At 33.0% G+C, this 13706-nt stretch overlaps 2 protein-coding genes across 2 annotated transcripts; both read left to right on the top strand.

The window, feature by feature from the left end:
• The first annotated feature begins 221 nt into the window (after positions 1 to 221).
• On the top strand, positions 222 to 1831 carry LOC118028052 (WUSCHEL-related homeobox 2). Its single transcript, XM_035031570.2, has 2 exons — positions 222 to 633; positions 1280 to 1831. Exons 1-2 carry the CDS (start codon positions 333 to 335, stop codon positions 1699 to 1701), a joined length of 723 nt encoding a protein of 240 aa, XP_034887461.1. The 5' UTR covers positions 222 to 332; the 3' UTR covers positions 1702 to 1831.
• Positions 1832 to 5943: 4112 nt separating this feature from the next.
• On the top strand, positions 5944 to 12917 carry LOC118028050 (inner membrane protein PPF-1, chloroplastic). The gene is made up of 10 exons (XM_035031568.2): positions 5944 to 6534; positions 6630 to 6704; positions 6800 to 6860; positions 6946 to 7019; positions 7143 to 7247; positions 9423 to 9530; positions 9613 to 9716; positions 10331 to 10480; positions 10561 to 10687; positions 12663 to 12917. The coding sequence occupies exons 1-10, from the start codon at positions 6091 to 6093 to the stop codon at positions 12768 to 12770; spliced, it is 1356 nt and encodes a 451-aa protein (XP_034887459.1). The 5' UTR covers positions 5944 to 6090; the 3' UTR covers positions 12771 to 12917.
• The last annotated feature ends 789 nt before the right edge of the window (positions 12918 to 13706 follow it).

The following is a 13706-nucleotide window of genomic DNA, read 5'->3' as shown; positions in this document are numbered from 1 at the left end:
TTGAACGAATTCCATCAGCCGCTATACGCCATGTTTTCATAGGTTTTTAGCACCAAAAACGATACGCGTGTCGAACACCCCTCTCTTTCTCGTCCTTTTGTTTTGACTTTATGCCGCTCTCATTTTGGAACTCTATATATATATATATATATAAGAAGAGTGCAAAGCCCATGTATCTTGACCCATATTGGATCCCTCCCCCCCCTCCCTTGACTCCCTGTCAGTCGTTAAAGGCTGGTCTTTGATAAACCCTAATTCTTTCCTTTTTTGAATCAAAGAATTATACAAGGTCCAAGTAAATTCTTAGAAAGGAAGATTTGGAGAATGATAATATGGACGTGTCTAGTTCTGGTGGAGCTCCAGTGAATTCAAGATGGAGCCCAACAAAGGAGCAGATTAGCATGCTTGAGAGCTTCTACAGCCAAGGTATACGGGCCCCGAGCACTGAAATGATAGAACAAATAGCAAGCAGGCTCAAAGCATATGGTCACATAGAAGGGAAAAATGTATTTTACTGGTTTCAAAATCACAAGGCAAGGCAAAGACAGAAGCAGAAACAAGAGAACATGGCTTATATCAACAAGTATCTTCACAAGGCTCATCAGCCTGTGTTTGCACCTCCTTGCAGAAATGGTTTGTTAATAATAGCTACCAATATTATTATATTGTGGCTCTGAGCTATTTTTTTTTTATTGGTTCTAGCTCAGAATTTAGGGATAGGTTCTAAATTAAATGGTGGGACTTTTTATTTCTTTTTAGTTTTAATTCGTTGTTTGTGTTTTCTTTCTCGCGTCTATTTTTTGTTTCATTCCAAGCTGTCTCTTCATGCAGATAAACTCGATAGCAGTGCAAACAAAACAAATAAAAACATAAAGAAAGTATTCTCTGTAGAGTGTTTGTTCTCCAGGAGATCCAGAAATAAAATACACACATTTCCATTTGTAACTTTAATTTTTGATTAGATTTGTTATCTTGCTCACTGCACTTCTTATGATTGCTTAAAGCTTCATTCATTCAATGCGAAGTGCATGGATATTAATATCTTGTATGCTTCCATCTCCTGTCCCTTTCCAAGCGATTTGCTGCCTTAATTTGCTTAACTCCCCCCCCCCCTTTTTAGTTCCTTTCTCTTAATTCCACATGACTGAGGAAATATTCTTCAATGTACTCTCTCCCAGTTTCTTCCTTTTCCTTTCCCCTCTCTCTTTCATGAACGTAGATGTGCGTTTATTCACTGTGATATATATCTTTTGAAATGTAATTGACTTTCCTTTTGCAGTTGTAAACAGCCCATGCTACCTGCCAAAGAGCGATGTAATGGGGTTGTGTCAGCAACATCAGAACATGCTTCTCCCAGGTAATTTCAAGAGGAGGTCGAGATCTGAAACCGTAAGCTATGCTTTTAAGGGATATGATCAAGAAGCCGTCCTCCGTGAGCATCACAATCATACCACGAAGAACAAGTTTGAGAGGAGTCCGGTAACCATTGACAAGAGCAGCAGTGATCTGGAAACTTTGCCTCTCTTTCCGTTGCACCCAACAGGGATTCTAGAAGGAGCAAGTACTATTTATTCTCACGGTTCCATTAACACTCCAATCTCCTCTGAGATTACTCATGGCATTGGAGAGCATTCAGCTGCTGATCACAAACCTTTCTTTGATTTCTTCTCTGAGAAAGATCCTTTCGAGAGTTGTCATTGATGTGATCTAAATAACATTGAAGTTTATAATTAATAACAAGCGTCTTAGAAAAGGGTTTTGACTGATTCTAGAATCAAGTCTGGTTAACGATCGCCCAGAACGTTATGTAAGCGAGAGGAGTACTGCACTAATGACTACAACTCATTGAAAAATCTCAATAATAGTTTGGTTAATGAGTGTTCAATTGCATATTAATAGCATGCTGGTTGGTATTTGTTATGCTATAGCTAGGGATTTACCGAGTGCCATTCTTTTTTCTTTTTTTTTAAATCAAATATAATTAATTAACTTATGATCCATCCTTGATCAGGTAGCTGAAATTTTCATACATATACTAAATGATTGTTCTTTTACTTTCTCAAACACGGAGTGGATTTTCAAAGCATATAATAAGGTGACTTTTATACAAAATAAATGTGATTCTTTATTGTGGTTGCGATTACTTTTTAAATAATTTTTTATATTAAAATATATGTTAATGATATTTTTTATTTTTTTAAAATTATTTTTAACATCAATGCATCAAAATAATTTGAAAACACTAAAAATATATTAATTTAAAGTTAATAAAAAAATAAAAAATTTTAATTTTTTTCAAAAACGTTTTTAAAACGCAAAAACAAATAAGCCGTTCAATTAAAACTATATAGAACACAACAAATGAGTTGGTGGATTTAATTTTTTAGTGAATTAATGTGATAAAAAAAATAACACAAATAAAGAATTGTTATGAAAAAAAATCATCATAGTAATCCTAATTTTTTTTCTATTAAAATGGATATTCGGGTCAGCTTATATATAATTTTAATATTTAGTTTATTCTTATTACTAAATAGCTTTTTTTTCTCTAATTTAATATTTTTTAAAAAAATTTATAACTCCTTCAAAATTTCAAAAACAAACCTTTATAAGGTAGAGTTAAATATAAAAAATAACATAAAATTCACAATTAAGCTAAAAATCTAAAAACAAAGCTATAATCAAAATACCCTTCAAATTAAAAGTTTTTTTATTTTCTAATGTGAGCATTTTTCCAGTAAAACACCCTTCAAATTAAAATGATATTTTATTTAATAAATAAAAATATTTTAGATCAAAATAAATTCTTTTAAAAATAAAACTCTTTAAATAATGGTAAACTATCTACATCAAGATTAAAAGTTATATACGTATTATTTTAGCAAAGTTAACAAATATCATGTGACAGCAAAATAAATAGATAAGATTAATTATTATTTTTTTATAAAAGTATTTAATTAGTACAGTAAAACGAAGTTCATATACCAAAGGAAAAAATAAAAAAAATAAATTTCGTATATTGGATTGAGTAAAACTAAAGAAGGTTGGTGTTCCAGCATTTAAGATTTTTCCGTAAAAGTCAAGTTACAGTAAGTGAGAAAATAAAGTAAGATGAAAGTACTTAAATTAAAAAAAAAAAATGATTTATTTAAAAAATAAATAAAGTGTATATAAAAAAGTTTGAAGTTAGTATAATAATAAGAATAATAAAAACAACATATATCAATGTAATTATTCTTTTAAAAAATATAATTACTCTCCTGGGAGGGAAAAAAAAAAAAAGACGAAGGTCGCTATGACCTGATCATAAGCCCACGTTATAAAAAACTTTTTAAAAGGACAGGCAATGAGCCTATGATTTTTCTGCTCTTTCATGTCTTATCTCGTGATCTTTGTTTAATTTTATATTTTTAAAAAAATTTAAAATTTTTTTATATTTTTTTTACTTTGAATTAATATTTTTTTATGCTTTTAGATTAATTTAATGTATTATTATTAAAAATATTTTTTAAAAAATAAAAAATATTATTTTAATATATTCTCAAATACAAAACATTTAAAATATAACAATAACCATATTCCATAAAATCTAGCTATATATATGTCTTAGATTTTGATACAATTCGATCTGAAGTCAATTCGATCTAGAAGTCTAATATCGATTAACCTAAAAACAAAAAAACGATGCAATTTTCTGTTGTGTTTTTTTTCCATCTTTACTCCATTTTTTTAACAAAGAGTCTCCTTCGACCTATAATTATTAAACTTAGCTGAGCCGGCAGGAGTAACCCTTGGCCAACTTGATCAATATAATAAAAACTTGATTTACTATTTTTTTAAAAAAATACATCGTTTTAATTAAAAAAAAAAATGAAAACAGTTTTATTTTAATCGATAACACACCCAACTAGTATTCTAAGCATTTAGCTGACTAAACTAAATTTAATTAAAACACTTTAGCTTCACGAATAGTAATTTAGTAAAACTAATCCTTGAATAAACACTAGATTTGATTAAATGCTTTTTCAGCATTTACTATCATTAATAAAAAATAATCTCTTTTATAAAAAAAAACATTTATTTTTTATATATTTAAATAATATAATAAAAAATAACTTATTTTTCTTTAAAACATTTTACCAGGAAAATGTTTTTCAGTAAAACAAGCATTTCCTGAAAATTATGTTTTATCATAACATGGTACAGATACTAGTAATATATAAATAGGTAGACAAAAACAGAACATGTAGATTTTCGTATGTATAGAAGATAGACTAGATAATTGTTTTCACTATGTTACGAGTCAAATTAATGTATTTTTTAGTTAAAAAAAATTAAATCAAACTAGTGTTGATCTAATTATATGATCTAATCAACTTGATAGATTTAAAAACAACTTGAATAACATTAAAAGTAATTTGACTAAAAAAAAATTCATCAAGAAATTTTTAAAAAATTATTGAAACGAAAATTTATTAGATTGACCAAGATTAACCTAAATTAACTTGTCAAATTCGTGATCTAGATCATAAAATTATAATAATTTCATAGAAGTAAATCAAATTAAATTATGAAACTTAATTCTTAAATAACCTAATATTAAAGTATAAAATTTTTTAAAAAATTAAAAAAATCAAAAAACAAACATCTTGAGTTAAAATGGATTAGCATGTCAAGCCCCTAATCTAGAGTTTGTGATTGGAATGATTATATAAAAAGTAAGTTGAAAATGACTATATAAAAAGTAAGTTCAAATAATTTATAAAAATCATTTCATAATCAAATGAAGGTAAAAAGGTTAAATTAAAAAAAAACATGAGTTGATTTAAGTTAAACTACTAAAATCACATCTCCGATAATAAGATCAAAATAGGTTTATAGAAAAAAAATTAAAAAAATTAAAAAATATAATTTTTAATCAATCAAATATTAAATGATGAAATTAAAAAAAAACTTAGTTAATTCAATAAATTAACCTCAATTATAAGAAATTAAAAAATTAAAATTGAAAAAAAAATAAAAATAAAAAAACCTTAATAAATAAATAAAACAATCTACAAGGGGCATCATTTTTTTTCAATAAGGTTATGTTTATTTTTTGAAAAGTGGTTTACAGGAGATTACTTTCAAAACTTTTCTGTATTTATTTACTATTAGAAAAGTTGGTCAACGAAAAACACTTTCCAGTCAAAGGAAAATTTGGTTTAGTTTTCAGGAAAGTATTTTCCTGGAAATTTGGGCGGAAAACACTTTCGAAAATTATGAAAAATTTAAAAATATCATATTATTGGCTGATTATATCAAATTTGATCCTCAAACTTCTGTTGCTATATATATATATATATATATATATATATTGTTTTGAATATTTATTTTTCAATTTCATCTCTTAAAATTTAATTTTTATATTAACTTTAGTAGTCATTTTTATAATTTTTATTTGTTTTTCCCTTATTATTTTTTTTGAAATTTTTTATCTATCAAATTTGATTTATTTATTTTTTTATTGTTACTTATTTTATTTGAAATAATTTATGAAATGTTAGTTATTATTATTTTAATTTCTTCATCTTTTATTTTTTTTTATTTTTTAGATTTGATCCTATTATTTTGATTATTATTTATTTTATTTGAGATAATTTATAAAATTATATTTTTTTTCAATTTCATTCTCATTCAATTTTTTAATTTGTAAGATTTGTTTCTCATTATTTTAATAAATTTGAGAAAAATAAAATATTAATAAATTATTTTCCAACTTGTTTTTTTATTACACTATCAAATATTAAAAAATAATTCATTTAAAAAAAAAGTTTATTTTCTAACAATCAAATGGTTCCTAAGCAATAAGTTTCCTTTGTAGAGTCACAAAACCCCTCCCCTTATTAACGTGGAACTTTTCCGCTCGCTAATTTAACCAGCAAAGAAAACCCGCCTGAATTCCCACTCTGCCAAATACAATAAAAATACGGATAAATCAAAAAAGAATAAAAAAATATTCTCACCTCTCCACGTCCAAGCTCCACCACTCCTTCAACTCCCATGAGAACCTGACCCCCACCCCCTACAACGACACTTCTCTCCCCTTCCATGGCGAGAACTCTCCTTTCATCCCCACCGTTCATCGGCACACCTCTCCCCTCTCTTTCTCGCCACGCTCTTACTGCCAACCGTCGATTCATATCCACCAGAATCAAGTTAAGCTTACACGATAACATTCCCCCAATTCATCATCACTTGCACTCTTCAGTTGATTTTAATACAATTATCAGCAGAGCAGAAGGATTTCTCTACACGCTCGCCGATGCCGCCGTTGCTGTCGATTCCGCTGCTTCCACTACTTCATCCGATACCGCTGATGCTGCTCAAAAGAATGGCGGTTGGTTTGGTTTTATCTCTGATGGTATGGAATTCGTTCTTAAGGTGTTGAAAGATGGGCTTTCAGCTGTACACGTGCCGTATGCTTATGGTTTTGCCATTATTTTGCTTACTATTGCTGTTAAAGTTGCTACTTTGCCTTTGACCAAGAAACAGGTGATTTTCTTTTTCTCAATCAATTTTAGTTAAAAACTAATTCTATTATTATAAAAATGTAAGTTTTTTGTTTTCGTTGTAATTAATTTGTTTAGGTTGAATCTACACTGGCTATGCAAAACCTGCAACCTAAGATAAAAGCTATTCAACAAAGATATGCAGGAAATCAGGTGAGGCTGCGTCTTGCGTTCAATTTATTCTATTTTCAGCTTGATTTTAAGCGCATGAGGTAAGCTTTTTTTTTTTTTTTTTCTTTAATTAATAGGAAAGAATACAGCTTGAGACGTCGCGTCTATATAGGCAGGCTGGAGTTAATCCGTTAGCAGGTACTGCTTTAAAGCATTGCATCTGTTTTCATATTCAATACTGGAATGGCTTATGGTGCTAATGCTGAAGAACTTCTCATCTTAGGTTGTTTTCCTACTTTGGCTACAATACCAGTATGGATAGGCCTGTATCAAGCGCTTTCAAACGTTGCAAATGAGGTATTTAATAGGTTGATACCATGTTATCTTTTGTGCAATGTTATGTGTGCTCAGCATGCCAGTTCATGTGTGTGTGCAGAACAAAGTGGCCATTGCTGATGACTGTAAATTTTTTTCTTAAAGGGACTGTTGACGGAAGGTTTCTTTTGGATCCCCTCTTTGGGTGGGCCAACTACAATTGCAGCTCGACAAAGTGGATCCGGCATTTCCTGGCTTTTTCCTTTTGTGGTAATGAGACTTTACTTTCATCATAATCATGAATCTAACAATTATTTTTTTCTACTCCTATCATCGATGTCAAACGTTTTCGTTTCTCCCTACTCGTGAAAAACTTGTGACATTGATCTTTATTGATGTAACTTTACCACTTTCGTTAGAAGCACATGTCTGAAAAATTGGAGAGCCAGATTGGAATATCGCTTTTCATTTGCGGGTTATTATCCATACAGTTTGTTTTCCAAATGAACTTGATTAGCTCAGTGGATTTTGGCTCTCTTGAGTTTCTTTATTAACTTTTGAATAGTTGTATTCAGCATAGATGAGATATTGGAGTAATTTGTGACAACACCATAAACTGAGGTATACTTTATTCAGATACATTTTGGTCAGGGCATGAGGTTGTGATTGCACGAATGCTAGAGTAATAGTTATATCTCCTTCCCAGGGTTATGTTGTGTGACATTGCTTCATTAGCTCTTAGATTGCAGGTTTGATGAGGTAATTTCACTGTTAGGCACAGAAAGATGATGCTAAGCAGCCTTGGGTCCCTATCTGAGGATCTGTTTCTTTCTCTAGCAGGGCAATATGTCAAACATCTTTTATACATTTCTTATTATACTGTCAAGAGATCTAAATTTTTCTTATATTTGTTCAGATTCATCTTTAGAATCCGAAGCTCCTGTTTCTGTGTCCCAAAACTCTCAATCTTGATATGGACCTAGTGGTAATTGTATAGCTTAAACAGTGAGATCCAGTGCAGTTTAGTAAGATATAAAGTTTTATCTGTTTCTTAAGTATTAGAAGTGGATTTTCAAACACAATTTGAACAAATGACTATATTCTGTTTAAAAATTTTCTCTTTAACGTGAACTTATGTATATATATATACAGATGCACAAATGTATTTATAAATTTGGATTCTCATTATTTGGATGGAATCAAATTAATTTGGATCTTTTCATTTGTAACTGATTCTGATTAATTATTGGATCTGTAAACCAGTTTTGGATTTAAAATACCGGGAAAGGAATTCAAGGCAGAATTGGTGTTTGACCCAACCTGCTCACTGCCCTAAGTGATCCTCATGCAATTCCATCATTCAAGCCTTTATTAGAGTTACTTGGAACAACAACAACAACAAAGCCTTAGTCCCAAACTAGTTGGGGTAGGCTATAAGGATCTTTTAGCGCCATTTCACGTGATCACATACCAAATCACCTCGATATCGAGCTCTTAATTCCTTTGATACTCCTTCCATCCATTTTAACTTAGGTCTCCCTCTTCCCCTCTTTTCTGCTTTCTCTTAACATGTTAATTCTCTAAACCAGGTCTCTTGTGGCCTACGCTCAACATGGCCAAATCAACTTATCACTTCCCCCTTTTTCATCGAGTGGGATTTATAAGAGCAAATCTAAACATGAAATCTAGGTCATGCAGGGACCATGAGTGCCTTTTGCTGTGCTTAAATCTCTATGGAATTGTAGGAAATGTAGTTGATGGCAGATGCATTTTTGTGTTTCTATGAGTGGTTGATGTCATGCTGTCCATCAGAAAAAAAAAATTGTTGTGTTCTTCACATCTTCGCAAAATCTTTGACTTTCCCTTGGAGCTTCTTTAATATATGTTGAAAAAATGCTCGCCATTGATCCTTGCTTGTGCTTGAATTAGATCTTTCAGTTGCAGTGTGTCGTAGTAAAACATGCAGCATATTATATTATCTGTTAACTATTGTAATGTCTTAGTTCCTCGGAGCTGTTATAGGTATCCACCTCCATTATACTAGAACTAGATTTATTTATTTTTAATGTACTGATAAACTTAATTCTTATTATTTTCTTCTTCAAAAGTATCCTTTCTCATATACCCTAGCCTTGATTTTGAAAGAGGAGAGTCAAGTGGTTTGAGAGAGAAGAGAGGAAAGTTTAGTTTTCAGTTTTGCCTGTTTGCTTATTTCATGTCTTCTGGAGTACTTCCATTGTGATGCCATGGATAAACTAATGTACACCAGTGACACCATGGGTTATTTGAATGTGAAGAGATGACTAATTTACACTCCAAAATGCAAATTACATGTAACTGCATTTGCTGTTGTTTTACTATTTTACTATTAGTGAGGGGATGTGAAGTCGTATTTCTTCCCTTAGACTGTGCAGCAGATTTGGATAATCTTATCCTGTCATGCAGGATGGTCATCCACCATTAGGCTGGCATGACACTGCAGCATACCTGGTTTTGCCTGTCCTCCTCATTGCTTCTCAGTATGTATCAATGGAGATCATGAAGCCTCCCCAGGTAGAGAAATGGATTTCTTTTTCTGTATTTCATTGTTATTCATCCAGTGATTCTTTAACCCGGAATTATTCTGGTTTCACAGACAGATGATCCGACTCAAAAGAATACACTTCTTGTTTTCAAGTTTCTACCCATCATGATTGGTTACTTCTCTTTGTCTGTTCCATCAGGATTATCTATATACTGGTTCGTTTCTTTCTGGCAATGTCACTCACAACTGAATGTATGCATGTTTTGTATTCATGTATTTAGCTTCATTAATTGACTTTGAGGAAGCAAGAAGTCCATCAATTTATGATTTTGTGCCATCAATAAAAACCTCTCACATCATATTGTCACTCTGAAATATCATTAGCAGGAATAGCACATCTGTTATTTTGTTCTGTTCGTATTTATACCTTCCCTCACATGGAAAAGCTATGAACACTGTTCATTATGTGTCATAGAGGCATTTTAAATGGTGCATTGACATCAGTTTCTCTTTAGGGTAAATAAGTTAGCATTTATTGTAACTCAATCATTTTGCTGATAGTTGAACTTCATTCCCACATAAACTAGTCTGTACATTTGCGTGTGGTTTCACAAGTTTCTCTTGCTGTTAATTCCTCTGGCTTCTGGAACACCTCCATATTTGCTTAAAGAAGTGAAATTTGCAGTTGTCCTTTAGTTAAACACAGGCATGAGTTTTGGTGTTTATATATACTTCACCCTTGTTAAGCTGTGTAATGGTTCTTAGTGTGTGTGTGTGTGTGTGCGCAATGTAGTTTATTATTCTATAAAGTATATCTTGTGATATACAGGTTCACAAACAACGTCCTCAGCACAGCCCAACAGGTATGGTTACGCAAATTAGGTGGTGCAAAGCCTGTGGTTAATGAGAATGCAAGTGGAATCATCACTGCAGGACGTGCAAAAAGATCAGCTTCACAACCAGGGCAGCCTGGTGATAGGTCAGTGTTCTTCTTTGAAGTACCATTTATCATTCCAGCAGCTAGAAAAGGGTCTGATAAACAAAGATGGAAATCAACAGGTTCAAGCAGTTAAAGGAACAAGACAAGAGCAAAACATTGCGCAAGGCATTGCCAACAGAAGGTGTTCAAGATCTGGATTCTGCATCTGGTTCTGATGAGGATACAGATGAAGAGACCAATGACAAGGTAAACCCTAAATTTCAGCTCTTACGAGTTGTTTAATTGATACAAACAAAAACCATCTTGAATACTGCCTGAAATCTAAATTTCTCAACTTTTTTAATCATGGTATTGTTAGTGGGCCAGGAAAGGGAAGGTATCTGTATTTCTATGGTGGCGATACTCATGCATTGCAAGGAAACCCACCAACCTCATGTTAGATTTATGAAGCCTCATATCATGATTATCATCATACAAGTAATAAGATTTCTTAAACTCATCACTTGTCTGAGTCTTGTGAAAGGGGGCAGGTGATATCCACACCCCTTAAAGGCTCAAACATTATAACCACACTCCACTTAATTCATTTTCATATAAACTGACAACTATACCCCTCGTTAAAAGTCATCCTCACTCTACATTTTTTCTGTTTGTCTCTGTTTTTTTGAAACCCACATCGCCTGTAACTTCTCACTTCCCAAACTATCTTGAGTGCAATTTTTGAAATTTGCAACTAGTCGAATGACTTTTGATCACCCCCCTCTATTTATTAATGTACCATGATTGGCTGGCATTTTTTCATTTCCGCACTTATTTTGCAATTTTTATGATTAAATACATACAGTAGTCTTTGATATACCCTGCCCAAGCGTTGAGGGAATTCTCGCATCAAATAAACAGACAACAACCAGATCTGCTAAAAGTGCAGAAATGTCAAAACATGAAAACCCTTTTGTAGTTTGGGCAAAGTAGACAGTACATACAGCTTAAGGGTATAATGAAATATGCCCTTAATCTAAGGTAGAACTAATCTCAAGTGGCCGGCTCAGATGATTCCATTCGGGTAAAGAAAGCGTTGGTTTGGTGGATCAAGGCATCAATAGTAGTTGATTGAGTTGCAGTTGGCATCGTGGTGATCGGCAACAGTGGAGGTGAAATGATTGTATTAGTGAGATATACAGTGATATCAGTCAAAAGAAATAGAAATCAAGCACAGAGGAAAAGGAAATGGAAACAAGTTTTTGATTTGGTGGTGGTAGACTGGTAGTTATGGTGCTACAGATTTTAGGAAGAGAGAGGTAGGGACAGACAGGTAGACTGATAAGATGACTTTCTTGAGTGTAATTGTCTGTTTCGAAGAAAAAAAACTAGTGGGAGTGTGGATATCACCTCCCTTGTGAAACATGGCACTAGTTACATGTTTAGGCTCGTTGGAGTCCATTTTGGTTGAGAAGAGCTTGTTGCGGGACAATGGATTGGAGGGTTAAAACCTTGTTAGGATGTTCGTCATTGCCATAAAGGCATATTAACTCTTCCTATGCATATGCATCAATGTTCTGAGGGTCTTAATACAGCGTATAAGAAAATAGTGAGGCTTGAAAACTGGTGATCTTTGACACAGTTAAGAGTTCTGCCCGATGTGATAATCATTTTGCTGTCTTGATTTTTTGGTAGCAGCCGGTGGTTCACTGCTCCATTGTGAGTGATTGACCCTTGAAGTGAATTCAAATAGCCCATGGATGTGGGAGTAAGGGGTGTTGTACGGGCGCCATGTGTCTATGGTTTTCGAGCATATGCAATTGTGGAAATGGAACATTGTTCACATGTAACTCTTTACTGCCATAAAGTGAAGCCCACAGATCCCTATCAGCACTGGCGTTTCTTAGGATTCAAAGAAAGAATGTTCTATTGTCAAAAAGGGACTCTAATAAAAAACATTAAAATTTCTTTTGCGACCATCAAATGTAAATTACTTGGCAAGCGATGTGGGCTGGTCGAACACAGTTGAAAATTCCTGCAATAGTGGATTGAACAGACAAACGCAACTCTAAACAAATTTCATTGCATCCAAGGAATTTGAGGGCTCTAGTCTACCTTATATAAAAATACCAACACTGTCAATAACCACACCTGTTTTTTCTTTACTAGCAATGATAAACCAGACAGCTCATAGTACTATTAATGTTTTCTTGTGTCTGTAACTAACTCAATTCTTCAACAGGGGGAGGAGGTTCTGGAAGAAGCATATGCTTCTAGTGCAAGCAAAAGGGTCCCTGATATTTCACGGCCAAAAAGAAGCAAGCGGTCAAAGAGAAAGCGAACTGTATAAAAAACTTTACACCGACAAGATGATTGTAGTTCTTGACAGGTCCTGTATATCCAGCAAGGTATATTGTAGATGATATATAGTGCCATTTTTATGGTGGCTCATTCCAAGATGAGTTGGCTAATGATGCAAATCTGCCGATTCTGAACTGTTATTATGCCTCATTTATTAAGCATTGTCGTGTTGTCATGCCATTGGTATGGCACACCCAAAGAGAAACATGAATCCGACATGGAACGGAAGCTGCTTAAAGTCTCGAGTGCAATTTTTATAACAGGGTTAAAAAACTTGATCAAGACAACCTGGCAAATTTCTTAGAGCTGGAAAATTCATATTTAGTGTTCACCTGGTTCCCACAAGCACCATTTCTCAGTTCATTGAGGCTTCTGCATTGAGATGTTGTGTTGCACACTTGAGCTGATGTATATTTATCCTACAAAAATGCTGTCGGAAATCAGGGGAGAGGGCAAACTACACCGCCCTGAGAAAGCTAAGTCACAACGTTTGCTCTCGCATTTTTTTGAGAATAATCTGGAGCTGAAAGTACTATCTAGCATGATTGACGAACGATTGTTTCTGCTAACACAATATAATCTGATTAAGACACGGGAATCTCTGTTTGGAATGTGTTTTCTCTACAGAAACAACTCCTGACAAAAGGCTTTACTAGAGACAAGAAACGTGCATTTTCTTCATCGAATATTGATGTAAGATGATGACTCTAAGCTAATTTCATCTTTTATACAAGCATAAAAACCCAGGGATCAGGTTTTTTCCAACCTAAATGAATACCAGCTGATCTTCTCCTACCTTAATGGAATCCTGTGGACCTCCCCTTCTACTGGCTGTGCTAACCGGCGCGTCTGTCGGTTCATTGCTTGGATGGTGGGTTGTGATTGCCTACAGGGTTGGGTCCTGATGGACTTTTATGAATCCTCT

This window comes from Populus alba, chromosome 1 (genome assembly GCF_005239225.2).
Source record: "Populus alba chromosome 1, ASM523922v2, whole genome shotgun sequence".
Classification (NCBI taxonomy): Eukaryota; Viridiplantae; Streptophyta; class Magnoliopsida; order Malpighiales; family Salicaceae; genus Populus; species Populus alba.
This window is presented reverse-complemented; position numbering and strand designations above follow the sequence as displayed.

Bases quoted from the DNA above. Each gene is read 5' to 3' on its own strand.
- LOC118028052 (XM_035031570.2), top strand. From the start codon at position 333: ATGGACGTGTCTAGTTCTGGTGGAGCTCCAGTGAATTCAAGATGGAGC. The intron at 634-1,279 runs GTTTGTTAATAA...TTCCTTTTGCAG, and splicing joins TGCACCTCCTTGCAGAAATG to TTGTAAACAGCCCATGCTAC.
- LOC118028050 (XM_035031568.2), top strand. From the start codon at position 6,091: ATGGCGAGAACTCTCCTTTCATCCCCACCGTTCATCGGCACACCTCTC. The intron at 7,020-7,142 runs GTATTTAATAGG...TTTTTCTTAAAG, and splicing joins TTTCAAACGTTGCAAATGAG to GGACTGTTGACGGAAGGTTT. The intron at 7,248-9,422 runs GTAATGAGACTT...CCTGTCATGCAG, and splicing joins CCTGGCTTTTTCCTTTTGTG to GATGGTCATCCACCATTAGG.